At 43.3% G+C, this 24,300-nt stretch overlaps 1 protein-coding gene across 3 annotated transcripts in view; it reads left to right on the top strand.

Moving 5' to 3' along the window:
• Window positions 1-24,300, top strand: part of ARL15 (ARF like GTPase 15) — a 552,355-nt gene that overhangs the window by 146,362 nt on the left and 381,693 nt on the right. For 2 of the 3 annotated variants that reach the window (XM_078066713.1, XM_078066712.1), the window contains exon 1: window positions 5,985-6,155. The exons of the other annotated variant lie outside the window; for it this stretch is intronic. In XM_078066713.1, the coding sequence (XP_077922839.1) occupies window positions 6,108-6,155 (48 nt within the window). In that variant the 5' untranslated portion in view covers window positions 5,985-6,107. Of the gene's footprint in view, window positions 1-5,984; window positions 6,156-24,300 lie in introns of those variants that run through there. 3 annotated transcript variants of the gene reach the window in all.

Here is a 24,300-nt window from a genome sequence, read left to right as displayed (position 1 = left end):
TTGTGATTGCGGGGCCACTAATCTTTAAAAATTAGACATGTGGGACTTTGATATCAGCTTGCTGGAGACAAAACAAGTTTAAGCTGACATGGAGATGTTTTAGACTTAAAAGTTTCTAGTTGCAAAAGTCCCATCATTACAGCTAGGGTTCCCTCTCGTTTTGTAGGCCACCATGCTAGGAACAGAAAATCCTCTTAATTGAAACCTCTAACCTTCTGACCTCTTTCATTTATGAATCAAGTTCTGTTAGCAGCTTCATAGGAGGTTCATCTTCGACATAATGGTACTTTGTTCAAGTGTAGGAAGCAGAGAAGGGGCCTGGGGTAAATCAGAGGTGGCTGGGGGTGGGTGTCAGGATGGCCACCTGGAACAGGAAGAGTGGGGCTAGGAAAAAAAATGTTAAGGTCCTAGAAGTTACTGGAGGCAATAAATAGGCAAAGTGCCCAATGAACTCTGCAGAATTCAGTGGATACCACTTCTGAAGAAGAAGTGTCCGTGGTTTAAGAGTCTTTATTTATTTATATTTTTTGTTTTAAGTAAATCAATTTTTTAAAAAAATTTCTTTTTTTTTATGTAGTGTTCCATGATTCATTGTTTGCGTATAACACCCAGTGCTCCATGCAATACATGCCCTCCTTAATACCCATCACTGGGCTAACCCATCCCCCCACACCCCTCCCCTCTAAAACCCACAGTTTGTTTCTCAGAGTCCATAATCTCTCAAGGTTCTCCCCCTCCGATTTCCCTCCCTTCATTTTTCCCTTCCTACTATCTTTCTTTTTTTTTTTTTAACATATAATGTATTATTTGTTTCAGAGGTACAGGTCTGTGATTCATCAGTCTTACACAATTCACAGCGCTCACCATAGCACATACCCTCCCCAATGTCTATCACTCAGCCACCCCATCCCTCCCACCCCCCACCACTCCAGCAACCCTCACTTTGTTTCCTGAGATTAAGAATTCCTCATATCAGTGAGATCATATGATACTTGTCTTTCTCTGATTGACTTATTTCGCTTAGCATAATACCCTCTAGTTCCAACCACGTTGTTGCAAATGGCAAGATTTCATTTTTTTGATGGCTGCATAACATTCTGTTGTATATATACACCACATCTTCTTTATCCGTTCATCTGTTGATGGACATCTTGGCTCTTTCCATAGTTTGGCTATTGTGGACATTGCTGCTATAAACATTGGGGTGCACGTACCCCTTCAGATCACTACATTTGTATCTTTGGGGTAAATACCCAGTAGTGCAATTGCTGGGTCATAGGGTAGCTCTATTTTCAACTTTTTGAGGAACCTCCATACTGTTTTCCAGAGTAGCTGCACCAGCTTGCATTCCCACCAACAGTGTAGGAGGGTTCCCCTTTCTCCACATCCTCGCCAACATCTGTCATTTCCTGACTTGTTAATTTTAGCCATTCTGACTGGTGTGAGGTGGTACCTCACTGAGGTTTTGATTTGGATTTCCCTGATACCAAGTGATGTTGAGCACTTTTTCATGTGTCTGTTGGCCATTTGGATGTCTTTGGAAAAATGTCTATACATGTCTTCTGCCCATTTCTTGATTGGATTCTTTGTTCTTTTGGTGTTGAGTTTGATAATTCTTTATAGATTTTGGATACTAGCCCTTTATCTGATATGTCATTTGCAAATATCTTCTCCCATTCTGTCGGTTGTCTTTTTGGTTTTGTTAACTGTTTCCTTTGCTGTGCAAAAGCTTTTTATCTTGATGAAGTCCCAATAGTTCTTTTTTGCCCTTGCTTCCCTTGCCTTTGGCGATGTTTCTAGGAAGAAATTGCTGCGGCTGAGGTCGAAGAGGTTGCTGCCTGTGTTCTCTAGGATTTTGATGGATTCCTGTCTCACATTTAGGTCTTTCATCCATTTTGAGTCTATTTTTGTGTGTGGTGTAAGGAAATGGTCCAATTTCATTCTTCTGCATGTGGCTGTCCAATTTTCCCAACACCATTTGTTGAAGAGACTGTGGTTTAAGAGTCTTTTTTTTTTTTTTAAAGATTTTATTTATTTATTTAACAGAGAGAGACACAGCGAGAGGGAACACAGGCAGGGCGAGTGGGAGAGGGAGAAGCAGGCCCCCATGGAGCACGGAGCCCAATGCACGGCTCAATCCCAGGACCCTGGGATCATGACCTGAGCCGAAGGCAGACGCTTAAAGAATGAGCCACCCAGGCGCCCCATGTGGTTTAAGAGTCTTTCTAATGAAGGACACCATCTCTCATCTATGCAGGCATATACGCAAAGCAAGAATGAGGCAAGATAAGCATCTCCTACTTTGGAGTTAGGGGCAGGGGACAGAAGCCTATAAGCTAGTACAAAAATGAGTATTAAAAGTGCTCTTACCCTTTGTACCAATAATTCATTTCTAGAATATTCTTAGGATAATTCTTATAAGGAGATGTGAACAATCCTACAAGCAAACATTCACTGCAGTATTTACCAGAGTATCTACTAAGGAATTTATCATAGTACATTTATATAGTAGAGCTTTACATAGCCATGAAACATTTATGAAGTTTCAGGATATAGTGAAGTTTATGTAAAGTGAGTGCATGATACAAAACTAGTAAAGACTATACTTTTCCATAAGTTCTATCAAACAACAGAAACAGTAAATGGAAATAGCCACTGATATGTTGATTTTTCTGGATGGTAGACTTTGGGAGACCAAGTTGCAAAAATGCATTTGTTTCCTACAAGTGATGCTTTAACAAACTTTCCTCTAAATCTGGCTAGTTAGCAGTCTTCATAGAATTGTAGACTATGGCATATCATAAAAGAATTTCTCCTTGGGGCACCTGGGTGGCTCAGTCGTTAAGCGTCTGCCTTCGGCTCAGGTCATGATTCCGCGGTCCTGGGATCCAGCCCCGCGTCCGGCTCCCTGCTCGGCGGGAAGCCTGCTTCTCTCTCTCCCACTCCCCCTGCTTGTGTTCCCTCTCTTGCTCTCTCTGTCAAATAAATAAAACCTTTAAAAAAAAAGAAAAGAAAAGAATTTCTCCTTGCTTTTGACAGGCAACAGTGACACCCTCTTTCCCAAAATCTGTGTAGTAATGCAGTTGCCTCATGAGTTTATACATGTTAGGTGTCTGGAAGAGGGTCGTTCATTTTATTGAGAGCAAAGGCAGGGGGCTACATTAATAGACCATGTCTTATTCAAGACTGCAGCCTGTTAATTGGCATATGGTGAAGTGAATGCATTCTAACCCCTCCACGCTTTATAAAGCACATTTGGGGTGACTACCCAATAGCAACATCCATCAGCTAAGACTGCAGCTTCATATAGTGGGTAGTGTGGTATCTGTTCATCCCAATTAATGATGTTAGCATCTTTCCTCTGCACAATAGTGTATACACATCCCAGGCGACTAACATCTAACTGGAAAAATGTGCTCCATATGGAGTTCTGAAGCTTCAGGTTTTTGAAGATTGTTTTCCAAAAGGTAATATAGGATTTTAAAATAATTTTTATTTAAATTCAATTAACACACTGTATTATTAGTTTCAGGGGTAGAATTTAGTGATTCATAAGTTGCATATAACACCCAGTACTCATTATATCACGTGCCCTCCTTAATGCCCATCCCCCAATTACCCCATCCCTCCCCCACCTCCCTTCCAGTAATCCTCAGTTTGTTTCCTAGAGTTAAGAGTCTCTTATGGTTTGTCTCCCTCTCTGATTTCCTCTTATTTTTCCCTCCCTTCCCCTATGATCCTCTGTTTTGTTTCTTAAATTCCATATATGAGTGAAATCATGTTATTTGTCTTTCTCTGATTAACTTATTTCACTTAGTATAACACCTTCTAGTTCTATCCACGCTGTTGCAAATGTTAAGATTTCATTTTTAATGGCTGAGTAATATTCCATTGTGTGTGTGCGTGCGTGCACGTGCACGCACCACCTCTTTATCCATTCATCTGTCAATGGACATCCGGGCTCTTTCCATAGTTTGGCTATTGTGGACATTGCTGCTTAGGATTTTGTAATAGATCAAACACAAGGTTTTCCTTGGTGTCAGGATGTACAAAGAGTGTGGAATATGGTGAATACTATGGTGCAGCCTTTGGAACTTGAAGTAAATTCTTTCATCTCCCTTCTTTGAGCTCATTTACTCATTCCTAGAAGTAGGATGAACCATGTTTAGCCTAATGACCTTCTGTTGAGGAGTCTTTTAAGGTTAGCTTTTAAAGGAAGGCAGAAGCCAGGGGCTCCTGAGCGGTTATCTTCCCCTGCATAGAAACTGATAGGCTGTTTAAGAGTCTGACTGGGCAGTAGTCAAGACCTCGGTTTTCAATAAGACAATGGACCAAAAGTGTCTCTTTGCTAACTCAAGCCCTTTATCTTGTTTGCAGTATGCTTATTCATGGAAAGGAAAAAAAAAAAAAAAAACCCAAAAGGTTTCCGGTCTATTTGAATTATTTTTGCTAGCAAATTTGAGAGCACTGTGACTTCTGCAGTCAGTTTCAACCAATTGTGCTGTAGGTTTAGGGAAGCTCATCACTTTAGAATCCAGGTCAAAATCTCTTCTAAATCGATGTGTTCTTGGCATTCTGATAAATCAATCAAAATTGGATCTAATGGCTTAATGCAATTGAGTCAAGTTAGCTCCTGCATAGGCTCACTAACCTGAAGCTCCCTGTAAGGGGCTGCATTCCCCTCCTGCACATTTAGGGTGAATTCCATTGTTTGGCAGCTGCAGGTAAACTTACAGTAAGGAAATGCATTCTTGAGGATGCAAAAAGGGAAGGTGCCGAGTTAGGGGGAAAATAAAAACCCAAACCCTAAACATTTATACAGTCGGCAGTCTCTTCAGAAAGATTTCAGTTGAAGTTTTACTATTAAAACATTTTTGTAGGGAAGCTCTAATAATACAAAGAGCGATCCTTTCCGATCTCAAACTATGTGGGGGGTGGCTTGGCTGCAGTACTTCAATCATGTGAGCCTAAGTTGGTACGTCTGGCATTGTGTGGTTGTTCAGCCTGAATCTTAAACCAAAACCAAAACCTGAGTGTTCTTATCTAGCTTCTTGACTGATTCAGACCTCCCTCTCCCCTTCATAGAATAGCGAAATCCCAATGCCAATTTCTGTTATTTACCAGGAAATGCACAAGTCTCAAATGCACCTGCTTATACTCTTACCTCTTAACCAGGATAGCGGGTCACAATAGTATATTACATGGGTCTTGTCAGAAAGCTGCTTGTTCTATTGCTCATTTTCTTTAGGGATGATGGATTTGTGCTCAGTGTAATTGGACTCCAAGCCTGTGAAGACCTGTCAGCTTCTTTCCGGTGTCTGAGGTCTACCGTGTCCCTCAAAATTTCCCCCCCTCCTTCACGTGGTGGACAGGGAAATCTGAGGGCAACCTGGCGTTCTAAGGGAGCCTCCTCGGTTACCTCTGTGTCCTAAGCTTCTGTGTACCCTGAGGGACATGGAGCTGTCCGCTTCGAAGATTCACATCCTCAAGGTGGCGGGGGGGGGCGGTCACAGGCCTGCCTGTGCAGAGTACATTCCTGAAGCGCCCCCTCGGTGCTGCCTAGAGGCCGCAGAGCCCGCAGGAAATCACTCCGGAGAACGGCGTTATCGGTGTCGGTGGCTACCACGCCTCCCGCTTCAGGGCTCGCTTCCTACTGAGGACGGGAGGGGACACTACTGCTCTCCCGCACTGGAGCACAGTTCTGCTCCGCTCTACCCGAATAGGCGGCTACGGGAGCACGCAGAACTAGGGCAGTTGCTGCGGCACCGGCCGATTTTCCGCTCTTCCCGGCTCGCTCTTCCGCCTGCGCAGCCCTAGCCCCCGCCCTCCGCCCAGCTCACAGGAACCAGCGCCCTCGCCGCTCCCGCGCTTCTCTCCTACCACCCGCAGTGGCCTGCTTTTTATAGGCACCGCAGCCAATGAGCGTTCTCCTTTCCTTCTGCCCGCCCGCCCAGCCAATCGCCGCGCCCCTTGTGTAATCTTCGGCTGCTCGGGTGCTCTCGGCTATTTTCGTTGTTGCTGGCTTTTTCAGGGGCTGCTCGCTCGCAGCCAGAGAAGCTGCTTTTTTTTCCGGGTTCGGAGCCGTTCCGGATGCTTTAGGCTGCCGGATGTCTGATCTCCGGATAACTGAGGCGTTTCTGTACATGGATTATCTGGTAGGTGCGGGACGGGGGTGGCGTGTCGCCTCTCGCACTCCGACGTGCCCGGTGTCCCTCCGCCTGGAGGAACAGCCTTTTTGCTTGCTTGCTTTGGGATGGGATGCCTTTGGGGTTCTTTCTCCTGCAGCCTGCTCTGGAGCTGTGCTGGGACTCGGAGTGGCGGCCGGCGGGGCGGAGGAGCGGGTGGTGGAGCTGACAGGTAAAGGTGTGGCCCCGGCCGCCCCGCTGCGGGGAGAGGGCGTGCTGGGGGTGCCGGAGAGATGGGGCCGCGGCGGCGGGGCGTCCTCTGCCTGCGATCCGGTTCTTTGCTTCCCTCTGTGCTCCCCGCAAAGGACTTTCTTTCCTGGGAGGCAGGAGTTTTCTGCTCTCCCTTTAGCAGAACTCCAGGTACTATTAAAGAGCCATAACCAGAATGGCTTACTAAGTGCCCGGCAGCCCCGGTCATTTGGTTGTTATTAGATCTCTAAAGCTATGACCTCGGTCGCGGCGAGGTTTTAAAAGCACATTACCGTAAAGTAGACGGGACTAAACTACATCGAAGCCTGGTCGGGACTGGGTAGGGGCAGGCATTGTCCCACCGTTCCTGTCGTGGGTGCCTGTGGCTTTTACCCTGGATCCTAGCTGTTTTTAGGCCAGGCTTGTGCTGAGAAGTTTAGGTGGGAAGTGTCAGCACAGTGCTGGGACTGAACATTATTTTAATAATGCACTCGTGTTTTTGTGGAATTATGCAAGCATCATGTATTGTTCCAGAAATTCTGTTTCCCCAGAGCTGCATGTTTGTGTTCAGGGGGAACCTCACTGACATTGGCTGTGTTCGAGCCTATACAATTACCAGGTTTACCTTGTTAGCTCTAAATTACGTAGAGTTGCAGTAGCTGGTTAAAAACATTGACCCTTCTGTGATCTTGTTGGACACATGCAGGCGGTTTTACTGTAGATTGTCCTGGCAGAGATTTGCCATGCCTTCTAGGAATTGAACTTACTGCTGTTCTGAGAAAGACTGTGAAAGCTATCATGATCAAGAAACGCTGGACAAGGACGGGTTTTGTACTGTTTTCTTGTCTTGGACTTAACTCTAGTTTATGGGAAGGAAATGTTTCCCCTAAAGCTTAATGGCTTGTTTTTGTTTTCTGTGGGGAAGGATGGTGATTGAAGTAAATGCATGACCTTGTGAATGGAGCAGAGATAAAAAATTGAGTTCAAATTCTGTTTTGTTCATTTGTTGATGTCAGTTATCTTTGTGATAAAGGGACATTATCCACCCACACCTGGAGCTAGTTAAGGAGGTTATCTGATTATGTGTGTCCTTTAAAATTCAAAGTGCCATGTAGGTTAAGAGTTGCCAAGTGTTTTAGATTTTCTAAATTAAGTAACTGATTATTTTGTAGCTTGTCTTATAAAGTACAATACTGTGGTTTTGTTTTGCAGTCCACTCAAAGCCAAAGTTTGTTGAGGATAATTCCAAATAGGAAAGGGTGACATTACCTGTACTACTGAAAGCTAATTTTGGATACTTAAGTAGTTCCTAAAAAGGAAGTCTGGTGGTTCTGATCATTGTTATTTCTTTAGTGGATGAGTTTTAAATTTACAAATAGCATCACAAAGCCCAGGTGCCAAAACCACCAAGCCACTTGGGGTTCAGGGATTGAAAACTGGTTGATTACTCAGGTTAATTTCTAGGTGGATTACTTAAAGGTGGTGAATGATTGTTAGTGGGGCTTTAGGGTACCTTAAAAGCAGATTAATTTGTCAGTTTAGTAACAGTTTTGTGTTAAAATCAATGGGCCCTAAATTTGACACAGCCTTTTGGTTTCACCTGCCACGCTCCCACACACCCTATTGCATTGGTACTAAAAAATATCATTTTGTAACTTTAAGCTTTAAAAAAAATCACAACTGCAGTGAAACTGGTAAATAAAAATCATTGGCTAATCCTTGGAGATGAGAAATTCTTAAAGGAAATAAGTCCCGTTTTTATGAGTGTGTCAAGTATCCCCTGTGAAAACACTAAAGAAAATCCTTAAACATGAAGTCCAATTTTCCTGTCCAATTTCAGTTAAAAGACAACTCTTCAGAGGCAGGTTTTTGTGTTTACTTCTTATCAACTCTGAGAAAATGAAGTGCCACACATCATTCCTCTCTTCTTGCCTTTCAAATGGACTCATTTGCTTATATATAATCTTTATATGGTGTTCATTAAAAACCAATTTCTGGAAAAAATTCTGTCGACTGCATCTGCCATCTTATTTTTAAAATCAATTCTCAAGTTCTTTGACTTCCAGGAAAAAAAAAAAATGTTCCTTTCATGACAAGATTGGCTCTTCAGATTTTGCTGAGCTTGTGGACTAGCGCTCCCTGTCCACGCACTTGACAGGCATACTGGTGTATGCTATCTTTTCTTTTTTAATCGGTGCTTGACTTTTCTTGTTGCTGCTGTTGGAAGCTGGAAGAGGGAACTGTGTGTATGTATTGTTCATTGTTCTTTGGATGGGATGTCATCGCTTAACCTTTTTTATGTGGAGGAGATTAGAAAGGAAGAGAAATGGGAGAAAGGTAGGTGCTATTTTTAGCAGCTTATAATAGGACTGTGGGTATTGAAACGACTGGCGTAGCTGTTTGATCTTTGAGGTTGCAGTTGATTTTCTTAAAAGAAATGTTCTCAATTAGAGGTGACCAGTAAGGTGAGGGACAGGGATAATGCCTTAATATTTAAGACAGGGCTTTTTAAATTCAGTTCAGGGATGTAGTGGTAATTTGCTAATTCTGAATAAATATCACCCAGTGCCCAGTATTTGTTGAATGAATGAGACCGAGGGACCGTCCTACTTTTCTCACCAGCTTCTAAACTGAGACAAGATAAAATCTGTTTGGATTAGGTGTTTTGTTCTGGGGAATGCAGAATGTATCCTTTACACTTGAAGATTATCAAGATACTTTGTGTAGCCTGGGTGGCAATTTAAATATAAAAACCTCTTGTTTTCTGGTTAAGGAAGTAGGCTTAGGAGGCCACACACCTTTTCTCCATCTTCAGGATGGGCTTTAAAGGCCAATGTTCATACCATCGGGTCTGTGGGTGAAGATTTTTCTACTGTTCCAACAGGCAGTACTGGCATCTTACTCTCTCTTGACAGGTAGAACTAGTGAGACTACGTGCAGAGCTTTTGAATAAAGTAGGAGAAAATCAAGTTGTAATGAAAGAGAAACACATCTACCAGGTTTTCCTGCTAGGTTGGTTGGACAAAATCAACTTCTAGATTCCTTTCAGTTTCAAATTTTCTTTCTGTCCTAGCTCATGTTGCTTGGTTAGGATTTTACCCTTTTTCCCCCTTTTGCTATCAAAACAGTAAAATTCATTTTGCTTTGTGTAATGCATATGATGATGGTTAATGAGATAATGGAGGGAAAGAAAGGGATTTATAAACTGCACATTTTTTTTCAGATATAAAATGTTATTGTATTGTGATTATATTGCTTATTCTTCTACCTAAAGACCTTCATGATTTCTCACTGGTAAATGCTGGGCTAACTTTTAAACTAGTGCTAGTATATGGAAAGATTTGGAGCGGTAATCAGCAAGCAGGATGTCATAAGACCCTTGATTGTTTAATATTTATCACATGTTGATATTTTCATCCATTCAACAAATATTCATGGAACCCACTGCTCTGTGCACGGCCCTGAAAGTCATGGGAGGATGAGCTCCCAGCTGAGGTCCCCTTGGCTATAGGACTGCCAGGCATGTGGCTCTAGAGGAGTCCGTGGCAGGACAGGTTGCACAAGGGGCATCGGAGAGAAGGCAGCTTCTGATGTGCTCCATGGCTTTCTGGTAGGCTTCTCATTTTACATGTTTTGTTTTATGGTGAACTAAAACGCAGAGTTAGGCTCGAAAATATGACAACTGAAAATGGTTGGTTAGTCTTGGATTCTAATTGTCAACTAATAATCACTGCATTTGTATATTGGGTTTAGAATTTAAGGCCAGGGTTTTAGATTTTCCATATAGATTGGTGAACCTGGCCCAGTTTCTTGGTCTGAGGCTGTACCTGCCATTATAAAGATTTGTGTGTCGGGGGGAAGATCAGATGAGAAGGTAGGTAGGTCAGCAGAAGTACATCACCATCTACAGAATAAAAGCCAACTGACCAAGAACAGAAACTCATGATCTACTTCAAACAACAGAGCCTATAGGTACTAGTAAGTTGTAAATGTGCCTATTTGAAAAGAAGAGTGAAGGCACATTTTGATTTTATCTGGTGCTCAGTTAAATTTAAAGTGTGCTGTGTTTAACCCTGAATGACTGAACATTATAAATTGTATGGTCAAATTGACTATAACATACGGGCCAAACATTTTTTAGTCTTAACTGCAATTGGATTAGTCATGTAAATATTCTTTGAATCATAAGATTAAAATAATGCAAGCACAGATCTACTATCTGGACTTGTCATGACACAAAAGTTTGAAGAACATCTGAGTATTGAGCAGGAACTCTGACATGGAGGCATTAGCTATTTCTCCAGCTTCTGTTGCTGCAGTCTTAGAAGTCTGGAAGTGGAGAGTCCTAGGGGAAGACCCACAGGAGAAATGATTGACGTTCTCTGGGAGCCTAAGCCATGTGATTGTTGGCATGCCAGGGGGTGGAGGGAGTGAAGCATGAGTTTACTTATTGAGCACTTACCTGTGTGCCAGATGACGTCATAAATGCTTTCCTATGTAATGGCATTAAAACGAGGCTCAGGGGTGGTGTCACTTCCCCAAGTTCACATAGCTAACAGAGCTGGGTTTGTAGCCTTCCTTCCAGCCTATTGGGAGGAAGCTATTGGGAGACCATTGAAGCTATTGGGAGACCATTGAAAAAAAATTTTTTTTTTTAAAGATTTTATTTATTTGACAGAGAGAGACACAGTGAGAGAGGGAACACAAGCAGGGGGAGTGGGAGAGGGAGAAGCAGGCTCCCCGCTGAGCAGGAAACCTGATGCAGGGCTCGATCCCAGGATGCTGGGATCATGACCTGAGCTGAAGGCAGATGCTTAACGACTGAGCCACCCAGGCATCCTGAGACTGTTGAAATTTGTACAGTGTATTTCATGTGAATACTATGCTGCTGCTTAAGTAAAGGGTAAACAAACAAACAAACAAAAAAACCCAACCCAGGGGCCTTGAGGCTGACCAGGGTTCCCTGTTCTCAAGGACTTGGCTTTGCTAAATGACTGTTAAGGAGAAGGCTGAATATAAACAACTGTGTTGTGTCCTGAGCTTCCTGTCCCACAGTGTCCTGACTCTGGTCACTGAGGTGACTGCCCTTCACCATCTAATGTTTCATCAAGTGACCACAAATGGATTTCTTGGCCACCCTGTGAGCCCCCTACTGTCACTGCAGGGGCACCTTCTTGCCTGTCACCAGCCCTAGTTCTTTTTTGAAGAGGTCACTGAAATGGAGGACCTAGTTGTCAGTTTGTCTGATGTCTGCTGTGCTCCTTTATCACATGCTGCCAGGGAAGCGAGGCTGTCCCAGCAGACGCTAGGCCCCAAGTAGCCTCTTGCTTACAGATTTCAGTTGGGCAGACTCCCCTGATACTCGCCATAAATAATTTGTTTCTGAGGTAGACTGGAAAGAAGGAAGGGTTTTTAGGGAAGTTCTGGTAAGTGCATGGCAGAGAACAAGGAAACAGCAGTTTCCTCTGATAACTTCTTAAAAGTTGAATTAAGATGGGCTTTTATTTTCAGGTCTACAGCCCCCTTTATTTCTGCTATGGCTCTCCCCCTGGCATCTGCCCAAATGCTTCCAGTGTTTGGATGAGGCTAGGAAGCTGAGTTCTTGTTGACCTTAATTTCAAGTGTCTACAAAGTGTCTGAGCATGTTTACTTCTAGCAGGGCTGCCTTCAAGGGCATGTGGCTGTGGGGGCCTAGGCTTCGAAGGGCCCCACACTTGGTTTAATGCTCTGGGCTTACCATCCTTTTAATCTTTGATGCTTTGCAAACATTTTCATTTTGCACTGGCCCTCACAAATTATTTAGCCAGTTCTGACTTCCAGTGCTAAAGTAAAGACATGTGGATAGCCCTTGAATGGCCCCAGGGTGATGGCTATCATTGGAGTCTGGCCCCTGCATCAGGGCAGGGTCCCTGACCATCTTGATCACCACCGCCAGAATCAGAGGGGACTGTGTACCAAGGATGGTGCCAAATGTCTTGCTCCTGTCACCTCACTGCATCCTCCCACCAGTCCTGTGAACCAGATACTACCGACTTAAAAAACACAGCCTTAGAAAAGAGGGAACTTGAGGTCAGTGAGGTGGTTATTGGCCAGTGGAGTGTCAGGGCTACCTGGTGGTGAGCCTAGCTTGGTGGATTCCAAGCCCATGCCCGGAAGCATGTAGTACTGCCTACCTAATAGTTGTTGAGAGGACGAGTGAGGGGGGCAGCAGAAATCACAGACACAATGCTGGCAATTGAGGGGTCACTTGATTGCTGTCCCGTGTCTTCTTGGGAGAAGCCCTCCCAGGAGTGTAGGAACAGCCCAGTTCCTGCTGGGGCAACTGCGTGAGTTTGTGCCTTCAGGTGAGCGAGCTTACTCAGGGATTTTGCTTTCATTTGTGTAACTACTTTCCTCCACTCTTTTGCATAAACGTTGGTGTTCTGCTTTTGGGCTGACAGCCTAACACGCCTACATGGTTTTGAGAGGAACCATTTGAAAAGTTGAATTTGCAGGCCAGTCTCATTTATCAGGTTCCTTTGTACCTAGATTTGGTGGGCACTGTTCTGACCTCTGGACTGCTTCTCTTGGGGTTGAGGACTTATCTCGAGTAATTTTGTCCCTGTCTCCCAGAGAGGGATTCCTGGGTGTTTTTTCAGTAGGGTAGCCGCTTCCCTGGCCTCACTCTTGGGGAAGTGGGTGACCATATAGAGTCCTCCCAGGGCCATTGACTGAGGCACAGAAGGACTGTACTGGTTCCTAATCATGGAGTCAGGAGCTAAAACAAAATACAGTTCTTTCAAAGTTTTTAATACAAGTATTGGAAGTACAAGTATTCAGAAAAGTACAGAAAATAATAAAACCTACTTCTGTGTACCTACCTCTGATGAACAGTTGTTAACATCTTGCCATTTTAACTTCAAAACTGCTTTAAAAAACAACAACAACAACAACACAACTTTAAGGCTAGAGCTAAAGCCTGCTCCTCCCCCTTCTCTATACTGAAGTTAGTAGGTGTCATTCTCATTCAGTGTTTTTGCATTTTTACATTTGCATGTATGTATAAAGAATATACTAACAATAGGTTAAATATAATTTTACAGAAATTGTAACCTACCACCCTTCTTGAAACTTTTCTGTTTCTGAGATCAATGAATGTTGCTCGTATATATTAGTAGATACTTGTTTTTTGGTTTCTGGTTTGGATATTACCATTTATGCTTTTATATGTAGGGATCTTATTTGGATTTTGTGAGCAGCTCAGAAGAGAATAGGTGTTGGTTTTGAGGCATGCTTTGTATATGTTTACTTGTTAGTACTACATGGTGAATCCTATAAATGAAATTTTATTTACACTTCAGTATTATTCCTGTTTTACAGTTGATGACAATCATTTTCTAATACTGTTTACATATCTACATGTATATACACCTATTCTTGCCTATGTAAGGACAGATTATTTTGGTACCATATTATTAAAGTAAAAGGCAATTTGGAAAGCACAATGGGGGGGAGAAACTGTAATCCAGTAACCCAGAAAGAACCAGTTAACATTTTCAGCCCTGCATCATAATGAAGATAGTTTCATAACCTGCTTTTTATTTCTATGAATACTTAATATTTAAGTTTCTCTTCATTAGTTTCCTGCATTATATACTGACAAACCATAATTTTCTTAACTAGTCACCTTTCCATTAAGTATTTTATATTTGTTCCAATTTTGGCTGTTATAAGTAACACTGAAATGAATATTCTGCATAAATTCTGGGTATTTTGTGCTAGTGTATTGTAAGGAGTGGTAGTTCTATGGTACTTAAATGAGTCTACTACCAAAAGCAGTTCCAGTGCCAAGTAAGTTTAAAAACTGGGTCAAAGTAAAACAAGTTTCTGTGTTGTACAGCCTTTAATATGCAGATTACATGGTGAATCTCTCCAAGAGGGATTATTACATACAGTGTTTCTAATCATCTGGGGTGTTTTTGCTTTATGATCAAATTCTAGAAGTAGAGTTGTAGGGTCAAAAGATAACTGCATTTTAAAGCTTTTGATACTGATTAAATAAATTGATATTAGTAATGTACTTAGAACTGTGCCTCCATAGAATCAGCCAGTGTTTAAGGCAAAGTTACATAATAAAGTTTGTGGTGATGATGATGATTAATTAATACTTGAGAATTTGCTCTCTGGTCTGCAGGAAGTGCTTAATATGGGATTCTACTGTTCCTTTAGCCCTTTCATCAACCCTGAGCAGTGTCGGAGTATTTATTCCTGTCTTGTGGTTGAGGAAACCGAGGGTCAGGGGGAATGGAGTCCTCACAACTGCCTCAGTTGTCATAAGGGTTGGTGACATGTCCATAATCTTAATCTGTACCTACTATTGCGACAGAGAAGAAAAAGAACTTTGAAGTTCTTTATTTGATTCCTAGGTATTCCACCTATTACCTGTGTGATCTAAGGTGTTTTCCAAATATCAGTCCATAGCAACATGGAAAAATCAGGAAAGTGTTGCAAAGTAATCATAAATTTAGAGACTTAAACTTGAAATATTGCTTCAACTTTTTGTAGATGTTAGAATATATGGTCTACTCTAAAATTAGTGAATCATAGTGTCTCTCTCAAAATGTTTTTACTTAGCAGAATAAAAAGATGACATTCCTGTATTAGTCCTCAAGTTTGTTTGGATGAATGTGTATATATATTTAGAATGTACTTATTTCTAAAATGCCAAATCCTGGGAACCTGGTCTAAGACAAATTACTCTGAACCACAATTTTCTCATGTGCAAAATTCAGACAGCATCAGAGGTTGCCTCTGTGATGATTAGCACTAATAAAAACATAATAAACTGTACTTAAAAAAAATCACATTAGATTTTTCTATACTGATTGGTATGAGTCCATATGACTCAATGTAATGGTATCAATAGAAGTGTAGAGAAAGCGAGTCTAAGTCCTTGATTTCTCCCGCCTCCTGCCCTGCATCAGTGACACCTTGAGGATTTTTTTCCTCTTCAGAACTGGCAGTGTACAATCTTTGTGGAGTTAACTAAACATCATGTAGGAACACATCCTTTCATGTACATTTTAAGAACTGGACATTAAAAAGTTGTCCTTGACCTTGGATAAAACACGTTTTTTGGTCTGTTCTACAAAAAGAAAAGTCCCAAAAAGAATGTTAAAGTTGATTTTTTTTTTTAAACTATCACTTTTTATTCCTTCTTTCTTCCTGTTATGATTCAGAGATTTTTTTGAAGATCTCAACTATGACTAGTAAATAATATTTATAAAACTTAAGTGCTTTTTTGAGGGTTGAATGAGATACTGTATTGCACTGAACATAAGGTGTTCTATAAAGCTACAGTGCAGCTATCTTTTTTCTAATTTTTTGTTTACTCAATTTTAATTGTGCACTTGAAGTTATACTTCAAGTCTTAAAAGTACAGCTAAATTTATACATACCTGTATCTTGTTATCACCCCCAAAATGGAGATGTAAAACCTTTCCAACACTCCAGAAGGCTCTTGTGTCCCCTCCTGGGCAGTACTGACCTAGATTAGTTTTGCCTGATTTTGAATGTCACATAAATGGAATCACAAGTATACTTAGGATTTCTTTCAGCATGCCTGTGTAATTCATCCACATTGTATGAATCAGTAATTTGTTCTTTTTTTGTTGCAGTGTAATTATGAATATATCATTACTAGTCCATTCTCTTATTGGGCATTTAGACTATTTTCACTTTGAGGATATTTGGAATCTGCTACAAACTTTCTGGCTCATACTTTTGGTGGATATATTAATTTCTGTTGGGTAGAATGGAATTTCAGGCTCATTGGGTACGTGTATGTTCAGGTTTACTAAATACTGGCGAACATGTTTCCGAAGTGGCTGTACCAACCAGTTGGACTTCTACCAGTATAAGAATTGCAGTGATTTTATATCACCACCAATACTTATATTGTCAATCCTCCTCTCTACCCATTCTGATGGGTGTGTACTCCAAAGAAATTAAAAGTTGCCCAAAGCTACTTCCATATGTTCAGGCACGAGAATAATGTAATACAAGAGGATTATAAGGCAGATTTCTAATTTCGAGAAGTTACTGGCCATATTCTGAAATGACTGCACTGTTCAGCTGTGGGTTCACTTGAATTCTGACATACTACAGTGGTACATGGGAGTTAATTGACCTGATTTTGTTCCTGGCTTTGCCACCAACCAGGTGTGGAGGTTTGGGCAAGCCAGTCAGTCTCATTAACTTGTTTCTTCATCTATAAAAAGATGGGATTAATTATGTAATCTCAAATGTTTAGTTCATTTCAAAAATTTTTAGTCCTTTTATATGCTTCCCGGAATAGCTATCTTTCTTCCATTCTCCTAATTTTATTAAGTGATAGAGTTGCCTTGATGTAATTTATCAGTCGTTCACTGAAAGAACTCTTAATTTTTATGAGCCTTTTCGGTTCTGATGTGGTCCTGGCACTAGGGATATATAAGTGAGTGAGCCATTGGCCTATTGTCAGGGAACTTACACTCTTAGAGATGAAAAATAGGCAATTACATTTTGGAGTGGCATATTTCATTTAGAGGGAAATAAAGGTTATTGAGGGAGTGTGTGAAAGGAAACTTAACCTAGACTTGAGGGCCCAGGAGAGCTTCCCAGAGGAGTCATTTTTAATCTGCAGTGACAGGTAGGGTCAGGCAGAAGGAACAGTTTGTGCAGAGACTCGAGGGTAAGTCACCCCATCACTTCAAGGAACTCCCAGGGCTCGGTGTGGCTGGAGCAGAGTCAGGAGCAGTAGATAGACAGGGAGCTGCAGAGCCCAGCTAGGGTCACATCATGGGAACCTTCAGAGTTTGCCTGGACTGACCTGGGCAGATCTGGCTGCCCTGTGAGGGATGGGAAAGGGAGGCCAGACTGGAGCAAGAAGACCAAGTTAGGAAGATGTTTTCCTGGTTCAGGAATGAAATGATGGTATTCACCACCAGGTAAGAGGAGGACGGATCGACAAAAGCAGATGCTTTTAAGAATTGCTGGAATTCCGTAATTGGATGTAGGAGGCGAGAACAAAGATTTTAGAGAATCCTTAGGTTTTTGGTTTGAGCATTATTCTGGTTCTCTATTATTGCGTTAACAAACCACCTTCAAAGAGTGGCTGCACACAATAACTAGTTGACTCATGAATCTGGAGGTAAATTGGGGCCAGCTAGGCCGGTTTCGCTCAGGATCCCTTAGGAAGCTACAATCAAATGGTGACTGGGGTCATCTCAAATCTTCTTCATACACTTGTCTTGCATTTGGGCTTGGGAACAGCCAAATAGCTGGGGGCTTGAAGAGCGTGGACTCCTGGGGCGTCTTTGCATGTGGTCTCTCTCCATGCTGCGTCAGAGTGATTGTACTTCTCATGCCCAGGCTGAAGGCTCACTGTGAATGTACCAAGAGAAACTGGCAAAAGCTGCCAGTCTTTTCTGCCCTAGCCTCAGCAGCCATGCAGCACCAGTTGGACTGCATCTTGTTCATCAAGGCAGTCCCACAGGCGAGCTCAGGGGCAGGGGCAGGAGATGGACACCACCTCTTGATAGGAGGAAGTTGAAGAATTTGTGGGCACCTTTTAAAACCACCACAGGTATTGGGGTGGCTAGTGGGGTCATGTACTGGGATAGGTAACCCTTGAAGGAATGGCATAATAGGGGAAAGTGAGGAATTTGATCTTGGTTGAGTCTTTGAGTTTTTGCTGCTTGTGCAAAATCCGAGTTGAGGTTTCATGTAGGTTGGTGGGAGCTCAGAGAAGACTTCTGGAGATGAAGTAAAAAACAGTAGGTCACATTTATTATTACTTGCCATAGACTGTATTATATTATCACGTGGGAGGCACAGTGTTAAGTGTTTTTCATGTATTCCTTATTACTGTTATTTTAGAGATTAGGAAAAACGGGTCTAGAGAAATGGAGTGTCCTGCCCGGGGTGCACGGGAGCTAGAACTTGAACTCTGGTCGGGCTTATTCTCTGACCTCCCAGTCTTCACCACTTAGATGATACCTGAAGCCACAAACGAGCCCGCCCTGGGCGGGTGGGCAGGGGGCATCGTGCAGAGTGGGAAAGGAGGAGTCCCCAGAAAGTCCAATGTCTCGGTTAATGCTGGCAATAGTAGGCAAGCAGTTTTTGTGGGTTCAGAAGAAAGGAAAGGAGCCAGAAAAGGAGGCCGAGAGAGAAATGAAAGGTTGGAAAAAAAAAACCCCGGGGAGTGTGGAGTCAAGCAGGCTGAGAAGGGATACCCTTTCCAGACGAGGAAGTGGCCAGTTGTGTTAAATGTTTCCCTGAGATCATGAAAATAAGGAGGGAAAAGTGGCCACTGGGCTGGAGTCTGGTGACCTGGGCCAGGGTGCGCTCAGGCCTAGTGGGAGCGAGGTGCTGACACTGCTGCCGTGAAGTCTGTCAAGGAACCGCCCGGTGAAGGGGAGAGGACAGAGCCAGAGCTGGAGCGGCCGGGGGCCCGAGGGGCGCCCCCTTCCTCCTTACCTTCGACCCAGCATGAGACGGATAAATGCTGATGACGTAGAATAGGAGGTCCCTTGGCTGATGGTGACTGAAATGTGATGGGATAGGGGCTTGAGCTGCGTGGGCTTAGAGCTCAAGAGCCAGGGCAAGTGCTGACCAGGGAACCGGAAGTGTTGGTCGCTGCGCACTGTTGACATCAGAAGCCATGACTGAACAACGACCCGAATCTGGCGGGGTTGTGAAAATAAATTTTTTTTTCCTTCTAGATGTTTAGGACAATGGCAAGACCATGGTTGAAGTGATAGGCCATGAGCTCAGTTATTGGAAGGAAGGGCAAACAGAAGGTAAAGGATGAACAAGGGACTGGTGGTCTTGATGAGGCTGAATGATAGGTGTCATCAGGAGTGTTCAGAAAACTGGAGGGAAGGAGAGTTCAATGTGGTCAGACAGAAGGGTATATGAGCTTAAGATCGCAGAGGTAGAGCTGTTCTCTGAGGGGAAGCTCTAGTGTGGCTATGGTTGGCAGTGGAAACGATGGGAGGTTAGGAGAAGAAGAAATACAGCCAAGGCTTTGGATAGAGTATGCTCATAGATGGCCCAGTTGCTAGGACCATGGCAGGACTCCAAGCAAGAGGCTGAGCCAGGTTCAGATATCCTCAGCGAATGAGGTGAAGGTCGGTCAGTGTCCTTGACAAGGAGAGGTAGAGAGCACTAGATACTAGAATTCCTTGTCCTTAGTCTTTTTTTGTTTTCTTCCTTAAGATTTATTTGAGAGAAAAGGAGCATGCATGGGGGGAGGGGCAGAGGGAAAGAAGCAGACTCCCCGCTGAGTACGGAGCCTGACAGGGGCTCTGTCTCAAGACCCTGAGATAATGACCTGACCCGAAACCAAGAGTCAGATGCTTGAGCCACCCAGGCGCCCCTCCTTGTCCTGAGTCTTGAGAGGAGTAGGAGTGGTCTGGAGAGCCTGGGGGATCTCAAGGGAATTGAGGTAGGCCACACGGTGGAGGGGATGTTTCACAAAGCTCTTGTGGGTGTAGGGGAGTTTCATGGTTCACCTACTGCTTCAGCTGCCAGGTTATGCTGCCTGGCTTCACCTTCACTGTATCTTTGGCAAGTTACTTCTCAGTGCTTCACTTTATTCCTCTGTGAAGGGGGGATAGTAAGAGTAATTCCCCCTTGGGTTTGGTGAGGATTCACTGAAATAATACATGTATTCTAGAACAGTGACAGACACCCTCTCCTCTGGTGCTTCCTCTTGCTCATCATCAGAGCAGAAAATGCCTGCCAATATCAACAATGAAGGTATTTTTTTAAGTTGAGGTATAATTGAGGTGTACAACACAGTGATTCAATATTTGTATAGATTGCAAAATGAACACCACAATAAATCGAGTTAATATCCTTTACCATACATAGTTAGAATTTTTTTTTTCTTGTAACTTTGTATATCTATCAAATATTCAATACAGTATCATTCACTAAAGTCACCATGCTGTACATTCATCCCTAGGACTTTTTTTTTTTTTTTTAAAGATTTTATTTATTTATTTGAGACAGAGAGAATGAGAGAGAGAGAGCACGTGAGAGGGGGGAGGGTCAGAGGGAGAAGCAGGCTCCCTGCTCGGCAGGGAGCCCGATGCGGGACTCGATCCAGGGACTCCAGGATCATGACCTGAGCCGAAGGCAGTCGCTTAACCAACTGAGCCACCCAGGCGCCCCGTCCCTAGGACTTTTTAATTTAATAACTAAAAGTTTGTAGTTTTTGACTCCTTTTACCCATTTGCCACCCTCCAGACGCTGCCTCGGGCAAATACTATTCTGTTCTAAATATCTGCGCACTTGTTTTTGCCTTTTTTGAGTCCACATAAGTGAGGTCCTATCATAGTTGTTTTTCTCTGACTGCTTCACTTAGCATAATGCCCTCAAGGTTGGCAGGCACTTTCTAAGGGCCCTATGAGGTAGATACTAGTATCAGTTCCATTTTTCAGATGTAAAAACTGAGACCTGGAAACGTTAATCAACCTGCTTCAGGAAATACACCATGGCAGAGGGCTCTCTGGAAAGGCTGGGGAGGGAGACTAGTGTGAGGGTGGCTCGTTGGAGAGGAGGCACAGAGCAGTGTGGGGTCAGGGTAACTGTAACGTGAGGTGCTTTCCCAAGGTAGGTGCTTGCCCAAAAAGACTTTGATCTAGCAATTCTCTGGTTAGGTGGTTGGGAGAAAGTTAAGTCCAAGCTAGTTGTGCTAGGGAGGGGGTCCTGGTTCAGATAAATAAACCCACAACTCACTTCTTAAGACCTTCTGCCTATACTTTTCTGCTAAGAGGAGTTGAGCTTCCAAGGGCGTCCTGGTCCCTGGAGGGGGAGGAGACTGGACTCCTGGGGGATTTGGTTGCTGCATCTGTCACACAAACCTCATCTCCTTAGGGGGCTCCCAGGGTCAGGGCCCTGCTGGCACCAGGCTCCTGGGGCAGAGAACTGGTGGTCTGAAGCGCTGAGTCCAGAAGCTGTTGAAGATGGTCCAGGCTGAGGCCTTTCAACTGGACTGAAAGCTGGTCTCAGGCAGCTTGTGGAGCCAGTTTTTCTGAAGGCAACCTGCTTGGGGCTGTTTTGCTAGGGCAGCCTGGGAGGTTAGTCTGCGTGTGCTGTGTCTGGAACTATTGCATAGAAATCTGGATGTGTTTGTAAAGCCGAGATGGCCCGTATGATCCTGACTCCACCCCCCACCCCGCCACCCCCTTCAAGAGCTAGGATTGCAGAAATAGTTTTTGGTTGGCGAGTTCCCCTTTTCCCTCCTAGTCTCATTTAAGTCGTCTTCTCCCAGCCTTTCGCTACCGAAACTGAATTGAGGCTCCTTCCAGGGCTGCTCTGGGGGCTGCCTTAGACAGTTAGACGTACTGGATGCTGCAGGGGTGCCTGGCCTAGGGGGTCAGTGCGGCTGCAACCCAGCTCCTGCTCGGCTGGCTGAGGTATCCATTGTGCCCAGAGGTACTAATGGGCCAGCCACGGCCCTGCCTCAGGCCTTGGTTCCTGGGTCTGTTACAGGACAAAGCATGGTGTGTCATAGTGCAGGGCTGGGTTGTGGGCCTCATTGTTTCCAGAGCCTGGCACAGGTGCACAAGACGGCTGAGAGGCTGTACGGAGAACGGTAAAGGACCTAGACCTTGGGGGCCACACTGCCTGCTTTTGCATTCTCTGGTTGTCACCTGCTGCGCATCTCTTTGTCCCATGTTCCTTGTATGCAAGATGGGCATAATAATAGTACCTCCATCAGAGTTAAAATATAGAAAGCATTTAAAAGTCTAGTATCCTAAGCACTGTTAAAGTGCTATTATTGAACTACTCTTCTGCTATTATTGGACTAGACTTTCTTCTTTGTTTTTCTTCTTTTTTTTTGTATGATAGATTTCTTTTTTTCATTAAAGACTTTATTTATTTGACAGAGAGCATAAGCAGGGGGAGTCGGAGAGGGAGAAGCAAACTCCCCACTGAGCAGGGAGCCCAAGGATCATGACCCGAGCCAAAGGCAGATGCTTAACCGACTGAGCCACCCAGGTGCCCCTGGACTGGAACTTTCTTTCTTTCTTTCTTTTTTTTTAATTTATTTTTTTGTCAGAGAGAGAGAGCACAAGCAGGGGGAGCGGCAGGCAGAGCAGGTAGAGGGAGAAGCAGGCTCTCTGCCAAGCAAGGAGCCCGATGTAGGACTCGATCCCAGGACCCTGGGATCATGACCTGAGCCGAAGGCAGACGCTTAACCGACTGAGCCACCCAGGCGTCTCTGGACTGGAACTTTCTATGTGAAACAAGGACTTAGGGTACTCCTGTCACGGAAAAAATTTTAGTCCGGTTCCATTCATTTTTCCAATGCCAGCTTTTCAGAAATCTTCCTACCTCCATCTAATAAACACTGTACAGAGTACTGGGTTAAAGATATTGTAGCTGCTTAGTTAGTGTTCTAAGTGGCTGCTATTTCTGATTTCCAGGGGTGAAGGGTCCTGGCGTAGCCCACGGTGGCCTGCACCTGTCTGTAGGCCAGCTGTGCTTGGAGCTGCGACCTGAGTTTGGCTAAATGAGATGACTCCCTTTAAACTTAGCAGGCACGTTTTCTGAGGTCCTTCTCTAGACTCATGGTTCCAATAAAAGTTGAGAATTCCAAACAGTTTGAAAGTCAAGTTTCTGCTTTTGAGATCTTGTCCCCCTAGCATGTGCTTACTTTGCCAGCTCTTTTATCCCTCCTTCCTTAGAAATGTTTCCAGAAAGGCCACGTGTGTTGTAGAGGACAGAGTACTGGGCTGACTTACTAGGCCGCGCCTGTTGTAGAGGACAGAGTACTGGGCTTATTGGATGCTGTTGCAGTTCTTTGTCATTTGGAATTTTTCTTGACGGCAGCTAGTTCTTTGTTCAAGTCCCTGTGCTGGGTGTAGGAAACCTCTTGGAATTATTGAATTTCTGTTCTATTTTGTATAGAAATTGTACATCCTGCAGTTCACCAATAAAATTTCTTAGTGTAACATAAATCTCCCCATAACTTGTTGGGTTTTCAAGTTGCATTTTTTAAAGACTTGTCGTTTAGATAGGATTATTTGATCCTTCCCGGGTTTCCTTTGCATTTCCTGACTTTTTCAGGGCTCCTACAGACCTGGCCTTGGGCTGTGGGCAGGATTATTTTGAAGTACAACTGTTCTCTATTTCTGTGGACTCAGACCACCATTTTTCTGTAGCCTGAGTGTGTAGGCAGTAGTGTCCTGTGTGAGTGGTGCTTTAGTTTTCCCAAATACATCTTGATTTGAGGAGAATGTCTAACTGTATTGGTTATCCTTGGAAATACCCATAGACGAATATATTCCATTCCTTGTCTTCTCAGTGCTCCTAGTTTTATCATAATTACATGAGCTTAATAGTCTTCTAAACAGTTGCATAAAACAGACTGAGTAACGCTTTTCTCTTTTGATTCCATGATGAGAATAGATCTTCAGTTGCTAATTTTAAAACTCTTGAAATAAGATTCTTTGTTATATAGGAGAACACAAGTATAATGAAATGAGTTGCTAAAAAAGTCAAAATTATAGAGAGCTGTGTAGGGAGTGATGCATATTTTAATTCTTCATACAGAAGTCTTGAGAACCAACATAAAAATGCATGATTAGGAAGAAATGATGGAGATGAAGAATCAAGATGTAACAAGCTCATTGATGGCTTGATTCTCTCCTCTTTTTTAAAGCAATTCTCTTCCACTTCCCAAATCCAGAGGGTTGAGTTCATGTCGGAGGCAAAGATTATTTATCCCAGTTGCTTTATAGTATTGCGGTGAGTGATATTAAAACAATAGTAACAAATGAATATTCTAAGAGTAGGTGTGGGTAGCCTTTTCCTGGGTGTTCAAAATTAATGACTTCCATAAAACAGCATTTTAATCCCTGTTTATTTGCTTGAAATGGAACACTGACTT

This window comes from Halichoerus grypus, chromosome 2, assembly GCF_964656455.1.
Source record: "Halichoerus grypus chromosome 2, mHalGry1.hap1.1, whole genome shotgun sequence".
NCBI classification, from domain to species: domain Eukaryota; kingdom Metazoa; phylum Chordata; class Mammalia; order Carnivora; family Phocidae; genus Halichoerus; species Halichoerus grypus.
Note: the sequence above shows the minus strand (reverse complement) of the source record. Positions and strands in the feature narration are given on the sequence as shown.